The sequence below is a fragment of the Mustela lutreola genome, chromosome 10 (assembly GCF_030435805.1).
Source record: "Mustela lutreola isolate mMusLut2 chromosome 10, mMusLut2.pri, whole genome shotgun sequence".
NCBI classification, from domain to species: Eukaryota; Metazoa; Chordata; class Mammalia; order Carnivora; family Mustelidae; genus Mustela; species Mustela lutreola.
Window position 1 is genome coordinate 1,115,658 of NC_081299.1, and position 27,988 is coordinate 1,143,645.

General features: G+C 66.6%; 1 protein-coding gene and 1 long non-coding RNA gene across 8 annotated transcripts in view; one reads left to right on the forward strand and one right to left on the reverse strand.

Annotated features, from left to right (window-relative positions):
* Nucleotides 1-141: 141 nt before the first annotated feature.
* On the forward strand, nucleotides 142-27,983 carry LOC131809181 (uncharacterized). Of its 3 annotated transcripts, none has more exons than XR_009345083.1 (4): nucleotides 142-216; nucleotides 5,093-5,169; nucleotides 26,809-27,010; nucleotides 27,921-27,983. It is a non-coding gene; the product is annotated as an uncharacterized LOC131809181 (long non-coding RNA). The 3 variants fall into 3 exon arrangements; XR_009345082.1 differs by lacking the exons at nucleotides 26,809-27,010; nucleotides 27,921-27,983 and adding exons at nucleotides 20,855-21,035; nucleotides 22,139-22,334; XR_009345081.1 differs by lacking the exons at nucleotides 26,809-27,010; nucleotides 27,921-27,983 and adding exons at nucleotides 11,611-11,710; nucleotides 14,050-14,426.
* MORN1 (MORN repeat containing 1) overlaps nucleotides 7,401-27,988 on the reverse strand; it is a 49,461-nt gene continuing 28,873 nt past the window's right edge. For 4 of the 5 annotated variants that reach the window (XM_059135915.1, XM_059135913.1, XM_059135917.1 and 1 more), the window contains 4 exons: nucleotides 19,171-19,325; nucleotides 18,977-19,056; nucleotides 9,507-9,556; nucleotides 7,401-7,719 (listed from right to left, as the gene is read on the reverse strand). In XM_059135915.1, the coding sequence (XP_058991898.1) occupies nucleotides 7,550-7,719; nucleotides 9,507-9,556; nucleotides 18,977-19,056; nucleotides 19,171-19,325 (455 nt within the window). In that variant the 3' untranslated portion in view covers nucleotides 7,401-7,549. The remainder of the gene's footprint in view (nucleotides 7,720-9,506; nucleotides 9,557-18,976; nucleotides 19,057-19,170; nucleotides 19,326-27,988) is intronic. The other variant, XM_059135914.1, reaches the window with a different exon arrangement.

Genomic DNA, 27,988 nt, shown 5'->3' on the forward strand with positions numbered 1-27,988 from the left:
GCTTGGCCCAAGCTCTTACCCAGGTCACTCCTCCTGCCACAGAAGCTTGCTCTGGAAACCTCCAGGGGTAGGCACCTTGTGAGGGATGGAGCTCGAGATCGGGGCTTGGCCCCCACCAGAGGACACACCTGAGTCTAGCTCAAGGCAGGAAGGCAGCGCCCAGATCAACGGCGGGCAGAGTCGGAAGGCAGCGTCCAGATCCCCTCGGCAACCCAGGTGGGCCATGGACACTGCTGTGATGTCCACACACTTCTGTGAATGCAAAGCGCAGGCTGCTTGCACAGAAGCTGGCGAGTGACAGGGTGCCCACCGGGGCCCCCATATCCCCCACCTCTGCTCTCCCTCCGTGTTCCCACAACCCCACAGCTCAGCCCCACCCAGGGAGACGAAGATATCCTGGACCTTCTCTATTTTAGGCACCCGGGGTTCCCTCAGGCACTGGGCGCTGGAGGCACGGGGCAGGGTGCTGAGTTCCCCTGGGGTCCAGCCCCCCTCCCTGGCCCTTGGTGGGGCCTTGACCCTGTGGAGGTGGCCCACAGCCCCAATTTCCCGTTTCTAAGCAAAAACAGCCCCAGCAAAGGCGCTGGGGTTCTGTGGAGACTACTGGCCAAGGTCTGGGGAGGGGTTGGGAAGGGGTTTTGTTTTGTCCAGAGGCCCTAGGACCAGGGCGGCTGCAGCTGGTGTGGCCGGGCTGGTGTCACTGGCCCCTGTCACTGGTGGGCCATCTGCTTTCCCTGGACACCTGCATTCCCAGGCAGGAGGGCAGTGGTCAGCTGGGACAGAGGCCCAGGTCAGGGCTCCTGGCCATGTCGGGTCTAGCCTCCCCCTAAGCGCCCACGTCGGCAAGCAGACCCCCCCGCCCTCGGACCCCCAGGTCTGGAGTTGGCAGCGAGCAGGGGTGCCGGCTCCTGCCCCAAACCGGGTCCCCCAGCCCCCACCCCTCCCAGCGAGATGCAGATGACGCTCCTCTCCGCACCCCCGCCGCAGGGGGGAGGCCGGGGCAGGAACCGTCGGGGGAACGGGAGCGCGCCGGTTCCCGCACCTCCCGCCGGGGCCGGAAGCCCGCGCGGGGAGGGGTGCGCCGGGAGCGGGTCGCCCCCGGGCCGGGACGCGGGGTGAGCCGCAAGCCCCCTGCGGCCGTCCACACGGCGGGCGCTCCGGGTCCGGGGGTCCAGGCCGTGGACCTGGAGGGCGCGAGGGCGCGCCCCTGGGGGACGGGCAGGCCGGCCGGTCCCCGCTTCATTCCGCGGAGCCGCTCTCTGGAGCCCGTGCGGGGGCCGGGGGCCGGGCCGGGGGTGGGGCGGGCGCGGCCTCAGTTTCCCCTCACGTCTGGGAGCCCGACTGGACGCCCCGGGACTCCCCCCCGCTCCCCGCCCGCCGTCGCGTCCGAGTTCCTCCCGAAGCCTCGCGCCCGGGGCCCCGGCCGTCCCTCCCCCAACGCCCCGCCCCGCCCCGCCCCCGCGAGGGGAGGCCCCGGGCCCCGGCCGCCGGGGGCGCGCAGGGAGCTGGGGTTCGCCGGGCCGGGCGCGTGCGCGGGGTTGGGGGGGCGGGGGCGCCGGGCGCAGGAAGTGCCCCCTCCTCCGACCCCGCGTCCCGGGCGCGGTTAACCCTTCCGGTCCCTGCTCCGGGCGGCGGGCGCGCCGCGGACGTGCCTACGTGTCGGGAGCCCGAGCTCACCGGCGGCCCCCGGCGGCGGAGGCGGGAACTGCAGCCGCGGCCGGGACGGGGCCTGAGCGCGCCCCCGGGATGCGGGAGCCAAGGGGGACCGCCGCCTCCCTGCCCCGCGGCCTGCCGCCGGACCTCTGCCCCTTCCCGGGGCTCCGTAGAGGCCCCGGGCTCTGTGCCCCCCAGGGGTCTGCGTGCGGCCCTGAGTCACTGCAGGGGGGTGCGAGTGGGACACCCCGACCCCAGGCCCAGCCGCTTTCTTTAGGCCCCTTTTCCTCCCGCCCCGGTGGCTTGGCCGGAGTCCTTGGGCCGCTGTCAGGGCCCTGGCTGGGGAGTGGGCTGCGGGCCTTAGCAGGTGCGGCCACCGGAGACCCCCACACCCATGGAAAGCCACATGGTGACCTGTGAGCCCCTCCTGCCTCTCCCTTTCTCCTCCAGGACTGGCCCCTCCTGCGGCGTGGGCTCCCCCTCAGCAGGGTGAGGCCCCCCTCCCCGCCACACGTCCTGCTTCTCCCCAACACTGCCCCCCACTTGGGACCCCACTGACCCAACCCTCCAGTCCACATCCAGGCCTGCCCCCACTCCCGCCCGAGCCGCTTGGGCTGCTCCCTTCTTCCTCTGCTAACACAGAGCAAGCCCAGACCCCCACACCCGGCCTGTTCCCACCACCCCTTCACTCCCACGGGCCCCCCACCCCGTGAGCACTCAACCCTGCCCCTGCCCCGCGGCATCCACACAAAGGCCTTCTCAGCTCCGTGTCAGCTCACCTTTACCGTCCTTCCTGGGGGGGGGGTGCTCTTCAAGTGGGGGCTCACTAGAAATTGGCAGAGGGAGTGAGGGACCCCCGGAAGGCCACCCTGCCCTCATCTTGGCCTGCACCGAGGCTCCGGTGGCTTTCGTGGCCTGTGGCGAGCACCTGTGTGCGGGCAGGGCTAAGGAGGGTTTGAAGACTTGGGGGAGTGGATGGCACCCCTCCCACGCCCTTCCCCAGACTGGCCCAGGAGAAAGGCCCATACACTGGGGTCCACCCTGCTGGGCACTTGTGCGGGGGCGTTGTCCTGGTTCCTGCTACCTCTGGTTTTCCAGGGAGCAGGGCTGGGGGGCAGCTGGCAGTTCCCTGAACCCTGGGGCAGAGTTGCCAGGAGGAGCAGTTTTCTAGAATTTGGGGGGGCACCACCATCTGGGGGGGCACATGGGGTAGGGACGGTCGAGTCCAGCCGGTCAGGCAGGCTCTGGCAGGCTCCCTGGTTGCCCCACCAGCCGACGACAGCCCTATGCAGAGTCTCCATCAGAAAACTCCGTGGCCATGGCGGTGGGGTGGCCGCCTGCCCCTGGACACCCAGGGCTTCATGCCAAGGGCAACCGAGGCCAGGGCAGCTTTGGCCAGTACGGGGTGTCGCCTGGCCCACTCATGGCCCCTGGCCACCCCCTCGGCTTGTGGAGGAACCACAGTGGTCCCCGGCCTGAGGCTGTGGGCCTCCAGGATTACCTGATGGGCAGGGGACCCAAGGCAGCTCCTCTGCACCTGCTCAGGCCCTCGTCTGCCTCAAGGTGTCCTGTGCCCACTGTGGCCCAGCCTTCTGTCAGAGAGGCTGTGGGACGGCTCTCAGGGCTGTGTTCTGCCTTGAGGGGACAGGGGCAGGAAGGGGACTGCCCACACTGCTGCAACCGCTGCCCATCTGAGCTGCCTGCCCCGAGATGGTCTTGCTGAAGCTGGCCTGCTGACCCCACTAACACTCGCTCAGGACCGAGGAACCCCAGGGAGCTGGGGGCCACCTGGGACACGCAGGGGGCTGGCAGACTGAGCCAGGCCTCACAGGAACACCCCAGGACGTCCTGCCCGGGAGCCGGGGCTCTACACGGCCGGCCTTGCCGCTCTCCCAGCACCGAGACCAGGAGGCCTCCCCCTTGGGCGTCCCCAGTAACCAGACGGCCAGTGGGAGAGGAGGCTGGGCGAGCTGTCTGTGCCAGGCGGGGCCCTGTGGGAGGGTGGGCTCGGTCCCATGCCGACGCCAGGCCGGCGAGGGGTGGCTGGAGACATCACATTCGCCAAGGCCCTGCTGGGAGGTGGGCCGGGCAGAGAGGGACAGGCGTCTGATCTCTCTGTCTCTCTGAGCTCTCGGGCTCTGACTCTGGCTGGACAAGTCCTTGTGAAGAACGAGTATGTTCTCTTCGAGGCCCTGCCTGGCCAGCAGCTCAGCATGGGGTTCCCCTCCGTCACTGTCCACTGAGCAAGGGCACGGCAGGAGGACACACCACGGGGAGAGACTGGCCAGGAGGGACTGCTTGCTCTCCAGATACTGCTGGGACCAGTGCCTCCTCCCCGAGCCTCCTGGGGCTGGGTCGCTTCTCGGTGTGTAGAGCATGCGGGGGGCAGCCGCCCGCCGCCCGCACTAGAGCCCCTGCCTGCCTGCGTCGCCTTCCTCGGGGAGAAGGCCCTTGGGATGTCTGCGGGGGCCTGAGGGGCCGTCTCCGCGGGCTGTCACACTGCCACTCACTCGGGACCCGGGGTGTCATTTGCCTCCCGCCTCCCAGGCACGGACGCTCCCTGCCCTGACTCGGAGCGGTGACCAGGCTGAGGACCCGCGTCGCAGCTGCTTGGAGGTCGGGGGAGCTCTCCCGCAGGCGCCACCCCGGGCTCCGTCCCACCCCGGGATGGGCTGCGCTTCTGCTGTGCTGCCTGGAGGGCACGGGCAGGACCAGAGTCTGCGGCCTGGCCTCTGCTCACCCACCCTCTTCTTTTTTCTCAAGAATTCAAATTTCTTGTGGTTTTGCCTGTGGGGCCCAGTGTGAGGACAAGCGGTCTGGTCATGGTGAGAACAACGGCGTCTGGGCCCCCAGCAGACAGCAGACGGGCACACAAGTCCCAGGGCAGAGCCCCGGGAAGGAATGCTGGTCCCTGGCTCAGAAGCACCGCACCCAGGCATCCCAGCAGAAGGGGCCAGTGGGGCAGGGCAGGGGACCTGCCCAAACACGGGTCCATGGGGTCTGAGCTCTCCCCAGGCCTCGCTGAGGGGCCCCTGCCCCTGTAGGCCATCCAGGGTGTGGGTGGGTCGGTGGGGAGAGCCGCTCTGGGGTTTGCTGGGGTGACTGGAAAGTAGGAGGTCTCGGGGGCTGTGTGTGTGCAGGCCGGCAGAGCTGGCCTTCCTCCACGTCTGCCCAGGGGCCGAGGGGGCTGACCTTCCCCACTCCCCCCACCCCCGCGCCTGCGTCCAGAGCTCTGGGGCCCTGGGTCTGACTCTGAACTTGCTCCCTGGGTTTCGTGACCGAGCCCCACGGTGATGATTGGATAGAAATAGCGAAGGCCCCCGCCCCACCCCCCGGACAAGTTGGGAAACACAGGAGCGCTCTGTGCCCAGCATGCTTTTCTTCCTCAACTTCATTTTCTTCCTAAACTTCATCATTTTCATTGTTTTTCTTTTGCCAGGAGTATGGTTTCATCTGGAAAAGAGGAAAGAGCCACGGAACGAGTTGCCGAGCCTCAGGGGCAGACCCAGGTGGACGGTGAGTGCCGACGAAGCTGGGGGACTCCAGAGTGGGTGGCCCTCCTGACCCCGGTCTGTCCACGACGTGCAGACCCATGTGGACGCAGGCCTGAGGACCCAGGCGCTCTGACCCAGGAGTCCGTGGGTCCCGGGAATGGATCGTTCCTGGGCACTCACTGCTGGAGACACCTACGCAGGTGGCCGGCCCGAGGCAGAAGCCGGCTCGGGCGGGCTGGCGGCATCTGCGGCCGCCTGAGCTCACGGGCCGGGAAGGGCAGCGGCTGTAGCTCATTCCCTCCACCTCACTCCCGGGTCAGGGAGGTCCACGAGTGCCTTTGCCTTTCGGGCTCTCATGTCCCCCAGTGGCCTGCCACCGTGGTCACAGCTGGCTCTCGGGGGGCTGCCCCACCGGCTCTGGAGGTGGGGACAGAGCACGGGGTGGATGGTCGGTGGGGCCGACCAGTCCGCCCCCCGCGCCAGTCCTACCAGGGCCGAACTGGCTGGCAGAGAGACGAGCGCCCGGCAGGGGGGCGGCGGGAGGGACCGCTGTCGGGCGAGAAAGGCTGTCTGGTGTGGGCTGGTCTGGACCCAGGGGTCCTTTGCCTTCGGCGTCAGAACACGACCATTCCGTGCCGGCCTCCCTCCTCGGCCGACGGACCTCCACTGCGTCCATCCGTCCGACCGTCCCCCCATCTGTCCTGCGCACGTCCTCACCCACCGCTGACCCGCCCGGCCGCTGTTGTCCGTCCGTCCATCTACCAGCTGTCACCCAACGACTGTCCGCCCGCCTGCCCGCCACCCACGCGTCTGTCCGTCTCTCCCTCCTGCCCGTTACTCAGCTCCCGTCTCCCTGCACACCTCTTCTGCCTGGTTTGCCTCCACTGTCCATGCTGCCTGGCCCAGAGCAGGGGCTCCCACTCGCCCACTCATTCAGCCGACGTTTGCCGACGGCCTCTAAGTGTCCCACCGTGGGGGTCACCCGGTCCCGGTAAGATGCGGAAAAGCCACCTACCTCTGAGGAGAAGGCCCTTGCTAGATGCTGAGACTGCGCCAGGGAGCAAAACTGACAGGACGCCTCCCTTTGTCTGGAGGCTGCAAACCAGACACGTGGCCGGGCCGGGCAGCCCCCTGACCTGCGCACGCGGGGTGGGCTGGGGAGCAGGAAGTGTTCGCTGGAGGTGGGGTGAGGCTTCAGAGCTGGTGGCCAAGGAAGGCCTCCTGAGAAGGTGGCTTCAGGGAGGTGAGCAGTGTAGGCAGCGTGAAGGGCGCGTGCAAAGGCCCTGAGGCAGAACCAGGCAGGACGGGGCAGCTGCAGGGGCCGGTGTGAGCAGAGGGCAGAGAGCCAGGGGGAGCAGCAGAAGGTGAGGCAGTGACCGCGGGACCCGCTCTGGCCGGCCTGGAGTCCTGGCACAGACATGGGGAGGGAACCCTGACGGTGCCTGCCGTGTGCAGGGTGTGGCAGGTGGGGCCCGGCTGGGGGTGCACTTCGAAGCCGTCCAAGACTGGCCATGGACCACAGGACAGGAGAGAAGCAGAGACAGGAGCCAAGCATTTGTGCCTGAACAATGAGGACTGTGCGGCGAGGGGTAGGGGCGCCCGAGGGAGGGGTGGGGGGCTCCATCCCGGAGGGTGGGAGGCAGGGCGCAGACGCAAGCACAGGAGGGCAGCAGGTGCTGGGTGGAGGGGCAGGGGGTCCGTAGGGTTCTGGGGACAGGAAGCAGAAATGTGTTTCCCGGGGCTGGGGGCTGGGTGGTCCCTCCCTGCTCCCCATTCCTCAGAGAAGAGGTGACGGGCTTCCAGCGAGGGCCCAGCCCAGCTCCCACCCACACTGCGCGCACAGGGTGGGCCCCAGCGGCCCTGGAGGCAGGAGCCGGTGGAGGCCTTGGGTCCCGGCTCTCACCCGCCTCCAACGGCCACAGCCTCCCGGGGTCTCCCGCTCCCAGGCCCTGGGCCGGTCTCAGAGGCAGCCGTGAACTTCAAGAACTGTCCCCCAGACCCACAGTTCGCTTCCGGAAAACCAATCACCCGCTGGAGCCTCTTGGTTTCTCATATGGCAGCAGGTCCCCATGTCCGAGTGGCCTGCGGCAGGGGTGGGGGAGCCACCCTCCGGGGGCTGGACCGCTGTTGGGAGGCAGTCCTGCCAGACGCCGGGGCGGGGGACCGGGACCAGCCTCGCCCCAGCCCGGCCAGGGGGAGTGGAGGAGCCCCCCAAGGGGTCCTGGCTGTGTGGGTCGCGCGTCTCTCAGGAGCTGGTGCTGAGCGTTTTACTGAAGCCATGGGGTGTACAGTGGTGGCCCTCGGGCCTGCGGGGGACGTGGGGGAAGGGCCCCAGGGAGCTGACACGGCTCTTCCTTCCCCTCACAGTGAAGATGGTCTCCCGAGGGCGACCCTGGGGGCTGTCAGGTGCACGGGGTGGCTGTCCGAGGTTGGGGGTCAGGGCCTTCTCCAGCCACATGGGGCCGTTGGTCCGTCCCCTTCCCCAAGACCCGCAGGTGTTTGAAGGCGGTGGGCAGCGTGTGGCCCAGGAAGGGAGGGTCGGTCACGTCGCAGATCATGACGACGTACTCCCCTGCAAAAGACGGGCGCTCAGACACGGCCCCTGTGGCCCCCACAGCCCCCGCCTGCCCAGGCTCCTGCCCCTGCCTCTGTCCAGCCTTGGCTCCTGTGCGCCCGCACACCCGCCTCGATGCCCCGCTGGAGGGTCCGGGCCTTCTCCTTGGCGGGTGATCCGGGCGCTGGCGGGGGCGGAGAGCCCCTCAGTGCTAGCGGGGCTGCGTGGCTGAGTGCGAGGATTCTTTTGAAAACAGTCCCCATCTTTTTAGCAGAAAAAGAATTCATTTTCTCTAAGATGTTTTTTCTAAGCAGTGACGGCTGGGGAGATGTGGCCGCTGAGCCGGCTGGGGCTGGGGCAGGAGGCCGCCCGCCGGTGGGCTCAGGAGAAGGGGCAGCACTTTCCCTCTCGCCGTCTGTAAACTGCAGGGCTTCAACGTTGGAGAAGCCATAAAAAAGAAAATAAGAAATAACAGAAAGTGCGGTTGCCCTGGAAACCGGACTCTCCTCCCCCTGAGCCCAAGGGGGCTGGCACCGGAGCGTGGAAAAAGTGCGCTGGGCTGGCCCCGGCTCACACCAGGAATGTGGCCGCAGCTGAAACGGGGCACAGGACGCAGCTCACACCGTCAGGGAGAACATTCCAGCGCCCGGTCTGGAACGCAGGCCTCTCCTCTCCACGCCTGCGGCCACCGCCTGCCTCTAGGCCCGGGTGAGGGAGCGCTCGGCGGCAGGAACGGGCTGGGCTCGGAGTCTGTCCCTTCAGCAGCTCGGGGGGCCCGGGGGGGCCCACATTCCACAGCCCTGGGCTCCAGGCCCCCCGGGCCGGCCTGGAGGAGACCCGCGCATGGCAACGCCACAGTGTTTCCAAGCAGCTGGGGTTTCTAGGTGTTCCCGGGAACACAGCTCCGCCAGCCTGCGGCCCGGCCGGGGAGCAGGGCTCCGTGGGCAGCGGCCACGGGACCCAGCCCAGCCTCGTCTGACCTCGCTCCTGACGCTCTTCCCAGTGGCCGGGAGAGGCTCTGGCTGCCGGCCACCCCAGGCCCGGCCCACACGCTCTGGTCGCAGGCCCCATGCCCGGCGTCCCCACAGAGATGCACGGCCCGCATCCCAGGAACGTGGCCACCCGCTGGCTTGTCCCTTTGGTCTGGAAACTGCTTCTCCTCAGGGCCTGGCCCTCCTCCAGCCGATGCCATCGGTCCTCCCAACTTGGCGCGTCCCCTCTGGCCACCCTCCTCCTAGGGCACAAGGGTCCCAGGGGCCTGATATCTGGGGAGCATGGCACCAGACTCGTGGGGCTGCTGGGACCCCCAGTGCCAGCCCAGAGGGGGACATGGGGGGCGCTGCCCAGGACCCAGCCCTCCTCCTGCACTAGGTGGGCTCAGGGGCACGGTCCTGCCGACACTCCCATATGTACATGGGGTCAGAGCCCAGACCTGGAGGCCCACCAGCCTTCCTCTCGGGACCCTGGGCACAAGGAGGCGGGGCTTTGCCCACGGGGACAGAGGAGACCGCAGGATGGGCAAGCACCCTCACCATACCTGCCCCGTGCCTGAAGCCCTCGCGAGGGGACGGAGGTGGGAGAGGGCCTAGTGGAGGCCCTGGGCCCATCGGGTCCCCTCCGCCTCTGGTGCCTCTGGGGTGCCCGGGATGGCGTGCCGGGTGGCCAGGCTGGGAGCTGTTGAATTTAAGGGTGCATGCAGGGGAAGGGGTGCAAGGGACCTGCCAAAAGGTCCACAATAGGTTACATGTGGACTGTGGGGTGACTGGTGGCCTTGGCTCAACGGAGTCCGCCTCGCGCCCACCTACCTGGGAAGGCAGCTGCTGCTGGCTTGGCTGACGCCGCCCCGTCAGGCCTGCTGGGAGAGAAGGAAAAGCCCTGAATGACCGCCCCAGCCTGCAGCCCTGCGTGGGCACAGCTGCGACCATCCTGTCCTCGGAGCCCAGCCCCCGCCCCCGCCTTCCAAGGGCAGTGTGCTCAATCCCCCCCGGACAGCTCTCTGCCCCTCGGCTGGTGCCTTCCTGTCTACACCTGAATGAGCCCACGGGCAGAGGCTGGACGGGGCTGCACAAACTCACCCCCGGCCCACAGCCCGCCGCGCTGCTGGCAGAACCGAGCTGCAGGTTTGGGCGCACGAGGCCGCGCAGCGCTGGGCAGGAAAGCAGCTCCGGGAAGGGCCGACGCACCAGGCCCACTGCACTTGGCATGTAAATTCCCGTGGCAGCTGGGCTCCGTGGGACGGGGGCCGTGGGACGGGGGCTGTGGGGCACCGGTGCCTCCCCGTGGGTCCCCTCAGAAAGACTGAGGCCGCTGTTGCCTGGGAGATCATGGGAACGGACTGGAAAGGCAGCAGGTAGAGGCGCGAGGGATGGGCCCAGGCCTGGCCCCATTTCTGAGGGGCAGAGACCCTCACTTTTGGCCATGGCCGCCACAGGAGGGCCCGGTGGGCAGCCTGAGGCTCTGACCTGACGGGAGGTTCTCCTCTCTGTGGTGCGTGGCGCTGAGCCCATTCTGCATGCCCACAGGGGCGGTCACCTGCCCAGGGGGATACGCCGTGTGCCGGCGAGGACAAGGGGATCCCTGGTGCAGGATCCCTGTGTGAGCCCTGGTGCACGTCCTCAGCTTCTGCCCTGGGTCGGGACCTCAGTCGCCCCCCGCCACCTTGGTGGGACGGCCCACCTGACTCCTCCTGCTGCCGGGCATGCTTTCCTGGCGGGATGGAGGCCCCGAGTGCGGCCGGCTGAGCTTTGCCCTGAATTCTCTACCCAGTGGCACTTTGGGGGAGCTGGGGGACTCCTCCCACCCCTGCCCTCCGTGGACGGTGGTTTCCTGTCATCAGAACTGGTGGGGGAGGCGGAGGACAGGGGGCTCCCTGGCACCGGCTCGGCCACCCGCCAGGCTCCGACCCTTCGCCAAGCTTAATTACCACAGGCATGGTTTGGGTGATAAAAAATTAAAGACAAAAGATTTTAAAATTACTTCATTTCAAGTGGGGGAAAATGGGCCTTGGCTTGGACCCAGGAGCCACGTTCCGAATTCTGAAGTGTGGGTGAGCAGGAACGCGGATAAATAATCCCGCACTAAGAATAACCAGAGTCTGTCCGCCTGCCAGCTTCGAGGAGAGGCAGAGCCGGGAAGGAGCTGGGGAGCCGCGGAGTGAGATGGCAGGGGCGCGCATTAGAGGGACGGCGTGGGGACACGGTGCCCCCGGAGAGTGGGGGCGGATCCGAGGCGGTAGCGCTGGGCCGGCCGGTGAGCCGGGGGCGCAGCGGGAACTCGGCCTGGGTGCGGGCCGAGCCTCGGGGCTCGGGGGCCGTCAGAGCGGGGGGAGCAGACTGGCCTCCTGGGCAGACCCAGGAGCCCCCGGTGGGCCGGCGGGGGGGGGGCTGGGGGCGTTGCTGGAGCTGGACTGGGGCCGGGGGCCGGCGCCGCGTCCGGCGTGTTCTCTGTATTGGCAGCTGCTGTCCTTGTCCTCAAGCTTCCTGTGCTTGGGGCTCCTCGCGTCTTGGATCTACCGGTTAGTCTTCGCACCTCTCGGCCTCTGACCTTGCGCGTGGTTGGCCGGAAGGAACCGTCCGACAGACGGCTCTGCCCGTGACCTTCCCCAGCTCTTCTCGCTTTCCTCTCTGGCTGCGTCTGGGGGCTGCCTGGCGTCCCCGGGAGCTCGGGGCTCTCCTTTCCTTCCAGCCGTCCGTGCCCACGCGTGTCGGCTCCCGCGGGCGACTCCACCCCCTCTCGCCCCGCGTGGGCCCAGCGCGGCCGGTCTTCCCTGCGGACGCGCCTCTCCTCTGCGCGTTTCCCGTCCGCGTCCACGGAGTCTCCCGTCCTGTCATTTCTGGGTTGGCTCTGACTGGTTTATTCTTCCTGGTGATGGGCTCTACTTTCCTGCTGCGTGGGCCTGCTCACCCTCAGCCGGACGTCCGACACCGTGGCTTCCTCTCCTGGCTCCTGCGTTTCGGACGCTGTTCCGTTGCTTGGAGATGGTCTGATCCTTTTGGATCTGGCTCCTAAGGTGTGTCAGCCGGAGTTCAACACAGGGTTCGTTATTCCCCAATGCTAAATACTCTTCTGATGTCTTGGGATGAATCCGGAGGTCTTCTGGGCTGACCGCTGGACCCAACGCCCCACAGCCCTGTGTGAGCTCTGGGCAGGACTGGCCGTGACCCTCGCTGTGGTTTTCCGGGCTTCAGGCACGTTCCTCCCGCTCTGCAGACCTCTAGGACTCTCTCCTCTCCCGAGCTCCCTCCTGCGGACTCGCTGCCTTGGCTGCCTAGGCATCCCAGCTCCATGTCTGCCCTTGTGGGGACCCCGGGACCTGCTGGGTCCCCTCCCTGCACCACAGCTGGAAACGCTCAGGAACCGGGCTGGGGCCTTGCGGCATCGTGACGGCAGGGCTGTTGCTTCCTGGATCTTGTGCCGCTTGTTTCTTGTTTGCCTGGGGAGGGAGGGGATCTGGCCCCCCGCACTTCACCCTGGCTAGGAGCAGAAGCCTGTTTCTGCGTCTGTAGGCCGAACTGACATGTGGGGCCCTGGTGTCCCCAGCTCATGTCCTTGTGGCCACTCCTGAAGGGCTGGGCTCGTTGCGGAAGGCCGAGCATGAGGCGTCTGCCCCGCTATTGGGGCTGTCCTCGAAGATCCTCAAATGGCATCTTGTTCCAATGGCCTGTGGCCCTGTGAGGTGGGGCCGGCCCCGCGTGACTCTCCCGTAGCGAGGCCCCCGTGGCGGGTCTCCCAGTCCCCGCAAGGCCTTGTGGGCCTCACCTTCTGCCTGCCCCTGTGGGATGCGTGGCCCAGCGGGCCCCAGGAGGGAAGCGGATGGCCTCCTGGCAAGACCAACAAGGTGAACCTGCAGGTTCTTCCTTGTGCCCAGCTCCGTGAGGGGCTCACCCGTGCGGTCGCGTCCCCTCCGCACCGCTGGCCCTGGTGCCCCCCACCACCCTGTCTTTTCCTTTTCTTAGGCCCTGAGAATGTCTTGTCTGAGCCTTGTGACCTTGACAGGCTCTCCTGACCCCACCTTTTCTCAGGGCCACATTGACAAGTCACGAGGCCCCCCCAGGAAGGCGCCTGGGGATGTTGTCCCACTGGAACTCCCTCCAACAGGTCTGACCCTAAGCAGAACTGTCACTAAGGCGCAGCACGCAGCAGCCTGGGCGGGGCCTGGGGGCCACACGCAAGCCCTGGGGCGTGTGGCTTCGCTGTGCTTCTCTGCATGGCCCTGGCTGGGGAGGGCAGGTTGGCAGAGCTGAAGAAATGGCCCTAATTGGAAGCCTGAGGCCGGTCAGCTGACCCTGGCCCAGCGGGCCCGGAGCCTGTGTGTGCACTTGACCTTTTATTGGGCAGCTGAACAGAGGGGGGCAGCTGGGGAGGGGGTGTGAAGACCCCACACAGTGGATGGCAGGAGAAGGGGTTCCCTCAAGTGAGCCCAAGGTCTCTAGCAGCCCAGGTGACTCAGGCCTGTCCACCAGGTCACTGAGGGACAGGCAGGGCTGTGGGCTTGGTGGCCCTTTGGTTAGATGAGGAAAGCACTGACTGAAGTCCAGACAGGTGGCGGGGGAGGGGCACAGGCTCAGGGCTTGATCGGGGTCGGTCCTGACCCACTCACATGGGAAGTGAGCCCCAGGGCTTTCTATGGCCCCCACCGAGAGCCCAGAAGGAAGTTCCAAAATTAGGACAGTCTGGTACCTGCGGGAGCACAGCTGGCTCTGGGGCTGCGCTGGGACGCGGCCTGCCAGGGGCCCCTCAGACCCACGGGCCCCAAGCGAGAGCCACAGAGTGCACAGGCCACGGAGTGCAGCCCCGGGTTCTCTCCCAGATGGCGTGGCCCCCTCAGCAGAGGGTGGTTGGCTCCACGGGGCACCCAGCAGGCAGGCCTGTCCTCAGCCAAGCTCACGCTGGGCCCGGGGGTACAGGGCTACAGGGGCCCCTCGGAGCGAGGCCCACACACGCCGGCGGCACAGCGGCTGAACGCATGGGCACCAGAGCCCCTGGGAAATCTCGGCCTGGACCCGGGGGGCAGCTGGGGGGGGTGGAGCTCCAAGGACCATTTAAGGGCTCCTGTCCCCAGCAGGCAGTCAGCTCTGGGCCCAGAAAGCCAAGGGAGGCCCTGCTGGGGGGGCTGTGAGGATGCCCCCCACCGCCAGCCTCCACCTGCCAGCCCAGCGTCAGGAGGGAGACATCCTGGCTGTGCCGCGGGGGGCCTAGGGCGCCGGCCCGGCCGTTCCCTCCTGACCCTCACCCCTGCTTCCGTTGGTTACTCCTGTTGGGGACGGTCTCGCTTCTCGTCTCCAGAGTTTCGGAGGAAGCGGAGACAGTCACTAATCCCCATCTCTTGTTTTCCGGGAACACACCCAGAGGCGCCGCCGGCCGCGGGACAGGGCAGAGACTGAGCCGGCTCTCGGAGGGACCTGTGGCCAAGGGAAGGGGGACCCGCCTGGAGCCCACGTCCCCACCGGGGCCGGCACCCCGAGCCTGTCTTTGCTGGGACCCTGCTGACTGCGGAGGCCTCTGCCCGGAGCATCTCTGGGTCGTGATGGGCCCGCCGGGGGTGGACAGGATAGTGCCCAGGCCCCAGACAGACGAGGGGGGATGGCAGGTGGACTTGTGTCCCTGGGGCAGGGTCGGCGTGGAGAGGCGGGGGCCTGTGTCAGGTGCTCGGCAGTCACCTGTGTGACCCTGCGTGGACGGGCTGCCGGCCTCAACCGTCTATTCAAATAAAACGATTAATTGGCTCCATCTGTGTTGGTCTGATGACTGATTAAATGACTAATCACGGAAGTCTTAATTAAACCCATTTTTCTCCGAGTGAGCAGCAGAGGGGCTGTGCTGGCCGGCGCGCGTCAGGCTGGCCGTGTGCTGCGCCGGCAACGAGTGCGCAGGGCAAGGTCGCCCCCGAGGCCCTCCCCGGCTGCCAGGTGGGGCTGTGGGCGGTGGCCGTGTCCCACCACAGAGCGCACACTTGGGATTTGGGGGAGGGGGCCATGCCCTGATTCAGTGGAATCCCCGTGGGTGGCCGGGCACGCTCACGGCCACGTTTCCGAAACCAGCTCTGTCTCCAGCAGTCGACATGATCTCACATCACCGGAGCTGACAGGGCTCTGGGTCCTGTTGTGAAACCCGTGATGTGCCAGGAATGCCTCCGCAGGAACGCAGCCAGAAGCCTGCGGTGGAAACTGGACTCTCTCGGGGACAAGCCGCAGACCAGGCGATGCTCCGTGGTCAGCGGGGTCCCAGCGAGGACAGGCTTGGGGTTTCGGCCCTGGCGGGACCAAGGGCTCCAGTCGGGCAAGCCCCGCCGGTGAAGAGCCAGAGCTGGGTGTGTGCCCGAGAGTCCCGCTTGTGCCGCCAGCTCTGGCCTGGGCCCACGGAGCACGGCAGCAGGCCCCCGGGACCCTCGGGACACAGCCTTGCTCCAGGCTGCGGGCACGGAGACGCAGCCTTGTGGCTCTGGCTGGGCGCAGCTGGCAACTGCCATGCTCTGCCACAGGGATACGGTAGATGTGGGGCTCCCGTGGCCGTCTGCTGCCCCGCTCTGTCTGGGTCCACACCGAGCGGCCCCATCCACAGGCTGCCTCGCCCTTCAGGAGCTGGCTGGCCTGGGCACTCGGGGACTGGAGCGGCCACACCCAAGCCAGGGGAGGCAGCATCTCCAGGCCGGATCTATGCCATTCCCTGGGAAAAGAGTCAGGCGGGGCCGTGACCCTCTGGGACCCTGGGACCCTGCTTGGGACATCAGCAGGCCTGTCATCCACATCCAGGGCCCTCCCGGCAGGGGACTCTGCCAGGCGCGGCCAGGTGGGGCTCGCGTCGCAAGGGGCCCTGAGAGGGCCGGGGGCTGGGCCCTTTAGCACTTGGCTGCCCCTGAGCGCCCCTGCCCTGGGCGGGCACGCACCCCAAGCGTAAGGCGTCAGAGCATGTGTGCTGGAGGGGAGAGGCCTCTGGGAGCCCGGGGGCCGCGGCGTCTGGCCTCCCTTCCCTCCGCCTACACGCACAAAGCTGGTTCCTCTTCCACACGGAAGCTGATGCAGAATTATGCCTGGAAGTTGTAACAAGAGGCAGAGGAGTCCTCCGGAATGCTCTACCCTTCTTATGGAAATTAAAACCTCTGCCAGGCTCCCAAATTACCGGGTGGCAAGTCCCTCTTAATCTTTTGTAATCATTTCTATCGTGGGAGCCTCCTGGATGGTAGTAAGGAGCCACTTGCAGACAAAGTGAGTCGGGGGGCGAGCGCGTGGCCTCCTGTGGCTCCGAGGGGTCGCCGGCCCCGGGCAAGGACAAAGGTCCACAGCTGACAGCGGCAGGAGGCTCAGTGAGGCTTGGCCTCTCCCAGGGGCCCCGGAGCACGCAGAAGGGACTCCTGGCATGGGGGGGGGGGGGTTGCTGCAGGGGGTGAGGGCACGCCGAGGCTCTCCTGTGGGACCGACGGCCTGTGTCGCTACGAGCTGTACCCCAGCCCGCAGCCCAGCCCCGGTGGCTGCTCCCACAGACTCCTTCTCCCACTTGGGCCCCACCAGGTGGGACGGCATGGCAGCCCCCCGGGCCGCTGGGCTCCTACCCTCCCGACCTTGGGGTCCGAGGCTGTGCACGTCTGGGACAGTCACCTCAGCCCATGGGTCCCACAGTCCCGCTGCCCGCGGGAGTTCCTGAACCCGGTGCCAACACCCGCAGGCCACTTCGCGACCCCGGTCGCTGGCCACTGGGAGGGGGCAGCATGTGGAGGGTTTCTGGGTGTGGAAGCCATCTGCACGCACGGAAGTTCTTAACTTCGGGAACTGCGTCAGAAAAGACGGTTCTGGAGTCACTGGGGAGGTGAGAGAAGTCGGTAGAGCCTATGGTTTGGGGGTGTGGGCACCAGGGCCCATGACTCTGTGTCCCTGGGGTTGCTTTGGGCACGGCCCCTTTGTTGCCACGGGGAGACATGGCGGGAGGCCGCCCCCACCCAGCCTTCCCCCCCATGGCCACTCCCTCCAGGGGGCTCAGTCTAGATAGGCTGCAAACGCAGAGCCAGACATGCAGAATTCGGGGCTGGGGTGCCCGGCTGGCAGGACACAGTCAAGGCGGCGGCAGCAGCTCGGTGGGGGCCGGCAGGGGCACGAAGCTGCCAGAGCCCCTTCCTGTTGTCCTCCCACCGTGGGTCCGGCCGCTGGGGCTCCCAGCTTTGGGAGCATCTCGCTCATGTGGGGGTGAGCTAGGGGGTGGACAGAAGGGCAGCCACACACTTGAGACCTGGCCGACACCTGGGGGGCTTCTCACCGCAAACCGGACCCCGTGTGAAATCTAGGCCTTCTGACCTGCCGGGGCCAGCCTTGCTCGCTAGGAAGGATGGTTTTCTTAGAATTCCAAAAGGTGGGCTTTGGGGGTCAGGAGCCAGGTTTGCTGGTGTGGGGAGCCGGTGCTGGAACCAGAGTCAGGAGCTGGCGGGGGGCGTCGGGGAGGGCCCATGTCCCCACAGCAGAGCGATGCTGGGGGCGTTGGGCAGGCTCCCCCTCATGCCTCTGCATGGGGGCCAGGGGAGCGCCAGGTGCCCGGATGCGACACAGAGCACGGGGCCCTGAAGGCCGCTGTCGTGGGGGCCCTGGGGTCTGAGAGAGGGGTCATGCCACATGGACCCTGTGACTGGGGCGGGGAGGTGGGCTCCGGGGGGCCTCTGTAGCCGCACCAAGGCTCAGACCTGGGCCTGCAGATGACCGGTCCAACGCCAAGTCACCAGAGCCGCCAGAGCTCACCATGAAAGCCATCTCCGCAGGCTTCTGCCCGGAAATCCGGGCTCCCTGGGGAGAAAGGGCAGCCGCCCCCATTAACTTCAAAGGACACCGGCCGGCTTGCGTCACAGCCATGTCACCAGCTTGAAAGGCTCCCTGAGAGGTGGAGCATTTCACATGCAAACGTGCCTTCCTGGGACAGCACGAGGGCCTCTCCTGCAGGAGGAACGGGCCAGCACAGCGAGGGCCTCCTTTTGGCTGGAAGGAGCCTCGGCGGTGGGCCTCGGAGTCTCCGCGGTGAGAACAGCAGGCTCCACTCCGCCCTGAGCACCGGTTCCCTGTACGCTGGGCGTCAGCTTCTGGGTCTCACACGCGTCCCGGTCACCGAAACACTGGGTGAAGGTAGCGTCTCCACGTTCAGCAGGATCCTGGCCGCTTTTCCTAAGTCTGCGCTTCTCCCGTCAGCGAGCCGAGCGGGCCTCAGAGCGAACGCGCAGACGTGACTCCGAGCCCACGCAGGGAGGCACCGTCCCCAGCAAGCAGCGCGTCCCGGCTCCGCCGGAGTGGGATCAAAGGCTTGTCAGTCGGCCGACCCGTGCCAGCCTCCGGGTGTCCCGGCCCGGTCCCCGCCCACTGGCGTCAGCCGGGAGCCATCTGACTGCGGCCGCCGCGGCCTCTCCTCCTGTTTCTCCTGCATTTCCCAGTTTCCTTGAGCTTCATCGTCGCGTCTGTGACCAAAGGCCTCTGCCCTTGGACGTGGCTCTTTCTGAGGCCCCCAGGCCTGGTGGGGCCACACACACTGGTCAGAAGCTTGCCCTTGCTGGCAGGTGGTTATCCGGGAAGGCCCGGCACCCCTCCTGCCCCCGAGGGGCCGTGTTCTCCCCTGCCACACCCCTGCTGGGCTCTGTGCGCTCGGGCCGCAGGGGAGGGCTCCTGGCTTTCAAGAGCGGTGATTTCTCTGCCTCCGCACGCGGCCCGCGGCGCCGCTGCCAGCCCCCACGGCTCCCAGAGGGGAGCTCTCAGTCGGGTCCCAAGGCCTGGCAGGGGGCGGCTGACGCTAGAAACACTTCTCTGGAAGTCAGCCTTCCTCCCGGCAGGGCCGCGGCCGGAGAGAGCTGCCGGGAGGCACGGACAGATGCTGTGACCTTGGGCCCCACAGGGGCACGCGGCCCTGTCCAGGGTCTGCTCTGCTGTGGGACGGGCTGCTGGGGACCCCGGGCCGTGGCGGGCATGTGGCTGGCCTGTGGTAAGCTCATGGCTGCCGGGCGCGCCGCACTGAGGGCTGCTCTGCCCACCCAGTGGGCCACTCCTGGCCCCTGCGCCCACTCGAGGAGCGTCCCTTTCTGCCCAGCTGGCTTCCCTGCCGTGGGTGTCACCTGAAGAAGCAGGCCACCCTGCTCTGCCCACCCTGGGTCTGTCCGGGCGGGCCGACCCGGACTAGAGCCGGGCTCCTGGGAGGGGCGGAAAGGAGCAGCCACAGCAGCACTGCGACCCCCGTGCCCCGGCCTCCACCCCTGAGGACAGGCACCTGGGAGGCTACGCCAAGCGGCAAATGTCCCAAGTCGCTCACCCTCTCCTACCTGCTGCCTCCTGGCGGGTCCCGCCCGTCGGGCATCATCCTGCCGGGGCCCAGGCCGCCTCTGGACCTGCTGTCTGTCTCCTGGAAGGAGTGACGAGGGACGGCTCAGAGGGGCCCCGGGCGGCCTGGCCCTGGTGCTGGGCAGCGTGCGGTCTGAGCCATGGTGGGTGCGGTGGGGGGTCTCCCTGCCCTTACCTCAGGGAGATTGTCGACGAAGAGGACAGGGCTGTACCCGGGAGGTGGGGGTCCAAGGCGGACGTCCGAGAATTGGGCGCGACCTTGTTCCACGCGTCGGCAGTCCTCAGGGCAGTGGGGTTCGCGTCCCCAGGAAGCGGGGCAAGAGGTTTCCCCTGGGAAGTGCGGAGCAGAAAGACACTCTGAAGCAGCAGGAAGCCGAAACTGGAGAGAACCCGTTCCGTGGCCTCTCGGAAGGGCAGTTTCTGTAGCGGAGCTGGCCGGGTCCACGGGCGACCACGTGGGCGCGAGAGCCCTGCTGCCCGCTACACTGGCCGTGTGGCCCTCTCCAGGTGAGTGGCCAGCAGGGGCCAGGGCCTGGCCCACGACATACATTGGTCCTGGCACGCCCCGAGGGGTCCCGGGGGGGACATAGCAGTCTCCCCGCGGGTGTATTCTGGGACCCACTGTGAGTGCCCGGCAGGAGGATTCTTTGGGGCTGGGAGGCTCCTGGGCACCAGGGGTAGGGCCTGGAGAGGATCTAGGTTGAAGGCCCTGCGCTGGGCCGGGCTGGGCCTCTCCTGCACGGTGCACCCTGAGAAGGACATTTCTACCTCATGGCTTTGTGCTGCGGGTGACTGCAGGTCACATCCATGAGTGTGGAGCACAGAAGCCTCTGGCAGCCACCGGGCCCCGCCAGGGGCAACAGCCTCCGGGAGATCCCCGAATCCTCTGGCATTTAAGAATGGTGGTGGGCTGGGCTCGCCCGCAGTGGGAGCCCCGCTGTGGACCCGTCCATCCTGGCTTTCTTCGTACCCTCCTCTTGGGGGTGCGGAGTGTTTCCCCGGCAGGCCCCTCCCCAGGCTCCGCCCACGGGCAGATGGAGCTGTGGCCTGCTGGCCACTTCCTTCCGCCTCAGGCACAGGAAGCTGGTGGCTAAGACCGGGTTGTCACCAGGGTTGTCCCTAACACACATGCGTCAGGATCCGCTCTCCTGTGGGGCTTGGGGTCCCAGCTCTCCCAACGGACCTCTGTCCTGAGGTCCTTGCCCTGCACTCACCCACTGTCAGGGAGAAGCCACCAGCAAGCGTGGTCAGACCTCAGGGCGGTGGCTGGGTAGGGCCGTGGGGACAGCGGGGGTGGGCAAGACGGGCTGGAGGCTCCCGCTAACAGAGTCTGCAGGGAGGCCTGGGGGGCGCCCTGGGTGGACGGCGGGCCAGCTCTCATCCATGCACTGGACGGGGCCCGGGGGCTGCAGGGTATTAAGGCCCTTTCGCTGGAGCCCAGCTTGCGCACACAGGCCCCAGAAGTATTTCCAAATCACAGGTAGGGAATTATTTCTCTCAAAGGTGCCTTCATCATTATGGCGCGTTATAAAAAGCAAAATCTGTCCTTCTGCGAGGACACTCTTTAATGAAGGACATTCTCTCCATTAGCTTTTACAGTCCTCGTGCTCTTTATGTCCTGGGCAGTGACTGGGGGCCGCGGGGCTGGTGGCATAGTTCTATTTCTGAGCGATGGACGGCTTCCAGCGGGCTCGAGTGGAGCTGATCGCCTCCGGATGGTGAGGACCCTGGCGCTGTGGCCTAGACTCCCATCTGGGTGACTGCGCAAGACTGGGTCCCTGCATACGAGGGCCCCTTCTGCTCAAAGTGACCACACGGGGCTCACATACCTGTCTGTCCCCATCATCCCCACTTCTCAGATGTGACATCAAGGCCTGCTGCCACCTTCCCAGGGATGAGCAACTCTGGTGCTTAGGGCACACCCCAGCCTGCCCAAGATCGGTCCCCGCGTGCTGGCCCCTGCTCCTGGACACGGCCCCCGACCTCCTCCGCCTCCGCATCTCAGCTGGACCGTGGCTTCCTGGCCCGTACACCCAAGGGGTCAGTCAGCTTCTATCTGCTCTGCCTGCGAGATGTCCCGACGGGCCAGGCCTGCTGCCCCCCGGCCACCCACCCGTGCGTGGACGGTGGCCCAGGGCGCCTGTGGGGTGGGTGGTGCTGTGGACTGGCCGGAAGTCTCAGAGTATGCCCCTACCCCCCACCCCCCTGGAGGGTCCAGGTGAGGCCCTGCAGACCCTGCTCTGCCCCTGAGAGAGAACAGGGCTCCCTGGGTCGCGTAGGAATTTGAGATCCACTTAAAGCTGCATGTGTGCGGGGTGCCATGGGCCCCGGGGCGGGACCGTGAGTTCCAAGCTTCACACGAGGAGTTGAGAATTGGGGTTTCCCATAGTCTTGGCTTGGTGTCCCTGCCCTAACCTTAGTGCACACTTCCTGGGCCTGCCCTGTCCTGGGCACCAGCAGCCACAGCTGACCGCCCCCCCAGCCTCCTGGGTGGACATCCAATGCCACCATCCCGTACGCACCCTCTCCGGGTGGGCGCCTTACTGCCCACGAGTGAACCACGCGGGGCCTGCTCTGGCCTCCTTGGGGTCAGACCCCTGCCCCAGCTCCTTGCAGGAATCTCCACGTGCTGCCTCCCAGACGGGGAGCTCTGGGTCCCCCAGACCCAATTCCCACCCCTACTGGTCTGTCCCCCACTCTTGCTTGCTCCGCCAGAAATGGGGGCGACATCCAGGATTCTGTCCCTCCCCTCACTGGCATCCCCACAGTCCTGGTCCCTCCACAGTCGCCACTGTGGGGCCCGCCCTTGCTCCCGGCATACGGACCCGCTGCCAGGCGAGGTCCCCGCCTGCTCCACCCTGCCCCCGACTCTCCCCTGCATCCTGAGCGCACACCAAGCCCTGTGGCCGCAGGAGCTCCGGCGCTGGCTACTCCTGACAGTCCCACACCTCGTCCTCGCTCATGGCCCCGCCGCATGCCAAGCATCTACGTGCTGGGCCCCCAGTCTCTGCCGGCGCCCTGAGCCCGGGGCATTGCGGCAGGTGCCCTGTCCAGTCCTGCCCCTGCTGCCCCAGGGAGGCCACGTCCATCCCCCAACCCTCCCCCCGCTGTGGCCCCGTCCTCACCCGTCCGCCCCGCTGTAGGTGCCGCCCAGAGGACATCACACCACCTCCTGATAAAGGACCTCGCTGCAGAGACACCGCCAGGCCCACGGCGCAGGCCAGCGTGGACGCCCCCTCCCCAGCCGCGCTCCTAGCCAGAGCCCCCACCCATCTGAGAGCTGCCCAAGGGGCATCAGTTTCTCTGGGGAGCCCGTCCTTCTCCCCCTGTGCCCCGCCAGCCCCTCCAGCTCCTGACGGGACGGTTCTGGGGTGAAGGTCCTGCCGGGCCTGTAGCGGCCCACGGACCAGGTCCTGGCCACTCTGGGGGCGGCCCCCAGCCTGGCCAACCGTGAGGCAGGGCCCTGCCCGCAGATGCCGACGCCAGCTCTCAGGGGTTATTTCCAAAGCCTTTAAGTCGATTTTAATTATCAGCAAGATAAAGGTCACTGCTGCCTCTGGGGGGCGCGGCGGGGGTGGCGGTGGGGGACACGCAACGGGAGGTGCGCCACGGGGAGAGACCGGCGCTTGACCGCTCTGGGAGGAGACGTCAATTAATTACCTTTTTACAGCCAACTCCATTAGACTCCCTAATCAGCCTTGTAGGACACGGAGACAGAGGCGGAGGGGCCGGGGGAAGCAAGCCTTGCGGCGAGCGCCCGTGGGCCGGGCGTAGGCGGGAATGTTTGCTTCATTTACATGAATCAGAGAAATAAAATGTCATCGGCCCTCAGGGGCCGAGAGCCGCCTCACGTGGAGGTGACCAGACGCACCCCACTAGTCTTCAGGGCAGGACTGGTCCCTCAGCCGAGGAGCGGGCTACGTCCACAGGCAGAGCCATCGGCCTGGAGAGGACTTGCGGGTCCGGGTCTCCGTGACCCAGAGGGAGAGCAGGCGGCGTGAGTGTCGGGCAGGGCCGGGTGGGCACCCTCGGGCTCCTTCTCGGATGGCCTGTGTCGCCAGACAAGGGCTCCTTCTGGGCCGCGTGCCCCTGCCCACCTCACCCTTCCATTTGTCCGGGGGGGGCTGGCCTGACGGGGCCCCAGATGTTGTCTTTGACGTGACCACGGGGCGGCCCCCACCAGGAGCCCCCACCCCAACCCCCGCCCCATGCGTCCACACAGGCTGCCCCTGGGGTTGGGGGAGAACCGCCCACACACAGACGGGCCCCACGTGGGCGCCTAGGGCTGTACCCGACTGCAGGCCTCGGGCAAGGCTGGGTTCGAGGATTTATCCGGAGGCTTTCAAACTGCACGGTTTCCCAAGGAGCCTTGTGAGAACCAAGCCAGCAGGGAGCTCGTGGCCGGGCCTGGCTGGGGAGGGGCGGGCGCGCCAGCGTTCCGAACCCCCAGCCCCGTGGCCGGCAGCGTGGACCAGGATCCCCGGGCCCTCGGGCTGCACTCGGCAGGGCCCACGCGCTGTTCCTGATGAGGAACCTTCCACTTCCTTCACTGAACCATGGAAAATGGACTCGACACAAAGCCATGTTCCCGTTGGCCCAAGTCCTTTCTGGACGCTCAGAAAACAAAACTTCGAACCTCAATGCTCTCGTGCGGTCCCGTCCGCCACCGTGCGTGCGACCTTCCGGACGGGGCTGTGCACCTGGTGCCCCGCCAAGGGGCTAAAACGTCCCCTTTCCCCCAGTGCTACCCTGAGGCCACGCTGCTGTTCGGAGACTCCCTCCCAGAGCCCGCGGTGCGGGAACTGCGAGCGGCAGTGAGAGCCGGGGAGATGGTGTGAAGCCCCCGGGACAGCGGCACGAACGTGGGGCTCCTTCCTGTCCCGGACGGTCCCCCACTCTGCGCCTCCAGAAGGCTCCTCCAGCCAGGCCATTCGTACTGAGGGCCCAGATGGAGGCCGGGCTGCCCCCGAGGCGACCGCAGCTGCTTCTTGTCCTGCGCTGGCAGCTCAGCTGGAAAGCCGAAGCCTGTCTGGGTGGGGAGTGGGGGTCCCTAGAAATGGCCCAGGGACGCGGGATCCGACGCGGAGGCGGACCTCCCAATGCTGTGGGCAGGTGACTGCCGGGAGCCTGCCACCGCGGCTCTGCCGGCAGGTGGTGGGCTGGGCGCCTTCTCACCAGTGGCCGCTGCAGCCCTTCTGCCCCTGGACACCACCCGTCCCGGGAGGACCGGCCGGGGGCTGCTCCGGGCGCGGCCGTCCCGAGGGCTCTCAGGACGGGCCTGGGCAGAGGCCTCGGGGGCCGAGAAGGGGCCTGGGGAGTGGCCGCATCCCGACGTGAGGGCCCTCTGCGGCGGCGGGAGCGGCCAGGACCATGGTGCGGGGTCCTCCGCGGGGGCCGGTCCAGAAATCCGAGGCTTCCAAGAGGGGTGGAGTGGGCAGCGGGCTGAGGCTGGGCCTGCGTTCTCCTGGGCAAGGGTGAGGGGCATCTGTTGTGTCTCTAGGAGCGAGCGGGTGTGGAGAATGCCGGGGGCCAGTGGCCTTTGCAGGAGCAGGAAGATGGATCTCAGATCCCCAGAAAAGCCTTGTGGGGCCTGCAGCCGGCCGGCCCCAAGTGTGGGGAGGGGCCGGGCCCTGAGGAGCTGGCCGTGACCAGGGCTGTGAGCACACGGTCTCCGTACACGGGAGACGCGCACACAGACACACACCTATGGGTGCCCTCACGCTGGCACAGCCTGGCTGGTAGACCCCTCAGCCGTGGGCGGCCTCCCCTCCACGTGCGCACACGCCCGGCCCATGTCCTCTCCGTCCCGGGGCAGGTCCTCAGCCGCACCCAGACCTGCTCCTCTAGCTGGGCTTGGGCCGCTCCCTGCCAGCCCAGGCCCTGACTGTGCCCGCCACGCACGCCTGGGCTGCACCCGCCACGGCCAGGACGGCAGCAACTCCAAGCCGACGCTTCCCCGGAACCTTCCCCAGGGAGTCCCGGACAGGTCAGGGTGCAGGGCCCCCCGGCCTCTTGCCCTCCTCAAGTCTCCTGCCCAAAGGGGCCCCTGACTCCCAGGGGCCACACCCTGCCCCAGGAGAGCCCCACGCCCCTACTGGGTCAGTGCAGGGGCCTGACCCAAGCACTGCACCTCTCATGGTGGACAGACAGCCGCAGGGAGCTCTGGGCTTGAGGAGAAGCAGGCCACAGGCTCCACGACGTGGGGTGAGGGCAAGCATGGCTCTGACCACGGGGGACCAGGAGCCCCTGTTAGCTGCTCCCAAGAGGGAGAGAGGGTGCACAGGGCAGCTGGCTGGGCGGGCTGGTCCCCACCCCACTCGGTGGCTCAACGGTCGGAGGCTAAACTTGAGGTGGATCAGGACACAGACACAGTCTCCATCACCACCGGGCCTGGTGGCTCTGGGTGGTCCGCGGCCTGTCCAGCCGACGGCCTAAATCCCCCAGGCCGTGGGGGCGGGGGCCCCCCAAGTCCCCTCCCCAAGCAGCGTTTCCTTACCGCGGTGTGAGCCCCCTGGACTAGGCCTCTGGGGCCACAGCCAGGGAGAGAGGGATCTGAGCCAGCTCCCGGGGCAACCATCCCCCCCAGGCACGCCCACAGGGCGCCGCACCGGCAAAGCCTGATGGAAGTCCAGGCCTGTCTGCTCCCCTCCTTTCTCTCCAGGGTCCCCCCAGAGACCCACTGCCTGGGGTCCTGTGGGTGCTCCCTGCCCCAGGCCAGGGGCTGCAGGAAGGAGGGAACCAGGGAGCCTGGGTGCGGGGTGGGGAGGGGAGATGTGGTCTCGGGCCGCCCAGCCCTCAGGGGCGTTGCTTCAGGCAGAAACGCCCCCGACCTTTGCGACGGTCCCATCGGTCTTTTCTGCATTGGCCTTGGAGGCACCGGGGTACCTGTTCCTCCTTGTCCCTGACGGTCCGTCTGCGTGGTGGGATTCCTCAACAAGGAACCTACAGCACAGGGGCGCCTGGTGGCTCAGTGGGTTAGGCCTCTGCCTTCGGCTCGGGTCATGATCTCAGGGTCCTGGGATCGAGCCCCCCATCGGGCTCTCTGCTCAGCGGGGAGCCTGCCTCCCCCCCACCTCTGCCTGCCTCTCTGCCTAATTGTGATCTCTGTCTGTCAAATGAATAAATAAAATCTTTAAAAAAAAAAAGAAAACTACAGCACAAATTTCCCTTTAAAAGTACGGATCTCTCGTGCAGCTACGCTGCCATAATTAACCACGGACGATTAATACTAAAGCGTGTCACCACCTCAAGAGGCGGTGAAATTTCCAGTTCTCTCTACACTTTCCGTCCCTCTTATCGGTGAGATTGGGTTAGTGGCAAAGGCAACCTTGATTTTCAAAATCATCTTACGATGACGGGGGAGTCTTCGTAGCTCCCGTCTGATGAATACTCGAAACCGTTTGCTCAACAAATGGAAAAGACGGGGCCTCTCAGATCAGTTGGAAACATTCCCTGCGCGGGTTTTGTGCACTTAGAAGAGAGAGAGAGAGAGAAGCAGTCTGAGGTTCTCTCCTTGCTACAGCGTTATTAGGTTCCCAAATCCAATCCCTGGCGGATTGTCTGGGCCCCTGGGTTCCGCGGCCAATGTCCCGCAGCAATTATCAGCACCTGCGTTAGGACTCAATGGGCCTAAATTGCCGGGGGGGGGGCGAGCAGACACCCCACTGACGGCAATTAACATAAAAGGGTGCTACGTTTAAAGTTGTGGGTGGGAATTACAAAAGGTTAAGTGTCTAAATATAAAAATCTTTTTGAATATAACATCAGCGTGCTTTGTTACTGAAATGTGGGCGCTGTAATTTCACCAAAATAGGGTTTGGAAAACCTGGCGATCATCCACGCCCATGAAATCGCCTGTTCTTCTCAACGGAAGGCAACTCGTCTGTTCAAAAGTTAGAACAATTCAGCGACTGAAATAATTCATACCAACAAAATAATCAAACACGGACTTTCACGACTGTGCACGACTGACACGAGGCCTCTGGAAAGAGAGAGCGTTTTCTCTTCATTTTACAGTTAAGTAACTGGAAGCCAAGGTTTTAGAGTCTTCACTTTCTTAATTGTGGGTTGGGTGGGTGAGAAAGGGCCCGAAGCAGGTCCCTGTGGGCCGCGGGTGTGGGCGACGGCCGCGCACCGGCAGGTCTAGCTCCACGGTCTCAGCGACCAGAGAGGCCAGGCGAACACGGCCGGGGAAATCTGGGGCTGGGGCAGGGCAGGCGGGGTCCCCCTGCGCCTCTCTGCTGGCCGGGGACTGTGCTCCATGTCCCCCGCCCCCCACTGGTGTTGGCGCAGGAGCTCAAGAATGTGTAGAGACACAGACACTTGCTTGTGTTAGACGCCGCCCCCTCCGCTTGGGCTCCCGCTGCAGCGCCTCCCTGTAGCGCGGCTCCAGCCCCTTCCCTCCCCCCTCTCCTGGGCACCCACCCTCCTGGCTGCTGAGAACGGAAACCCTGAAGTCCTCGAAAATTTGAGCGTTGAGCTGGTGCACTCTTCCAGTTTGGCTGGCGGACCACGGCGGGCGGGGCCGGGCCGGGAGGCTTGGGGGACCTCCCAGCCCGCACCCAGCATCACCCTCAGGGGCAAAGGCTGCAGGTGAGACCCGCCAGGGGTCCTGCGATGCCGGGCCCTGCACGAAGGCTGCTCGGGGGGGCAGACCTGGTGGCCAGCACCCACACCCCGGCCCTGCCTTTGCCCACCCCTTAGGTTAGGGAAGGGGACCCCTGTCCAGGGCTAGGGGGCTGCCCGCACTGTTTCTCGACTGTGAGCGAACCCTGAGCAGAGAAGCAGGGCAGGGTATAGGCTATCGGCACTGGCCGGCCCGCCACGGGGCCGTGGCTCCCCGTGCCCTTAGCCGCTCCTGAGGCTGGGGGACCCTGTCTTCCACACCTTCCGCTGGTCTAACAGGCTCAACTTCTTCACCTCCAGGCCTGGTTTTACCAAATCCACCGATCACCGCCTTACAGCCTGGTTGTGGGACAGGGGACGAGCTTGAG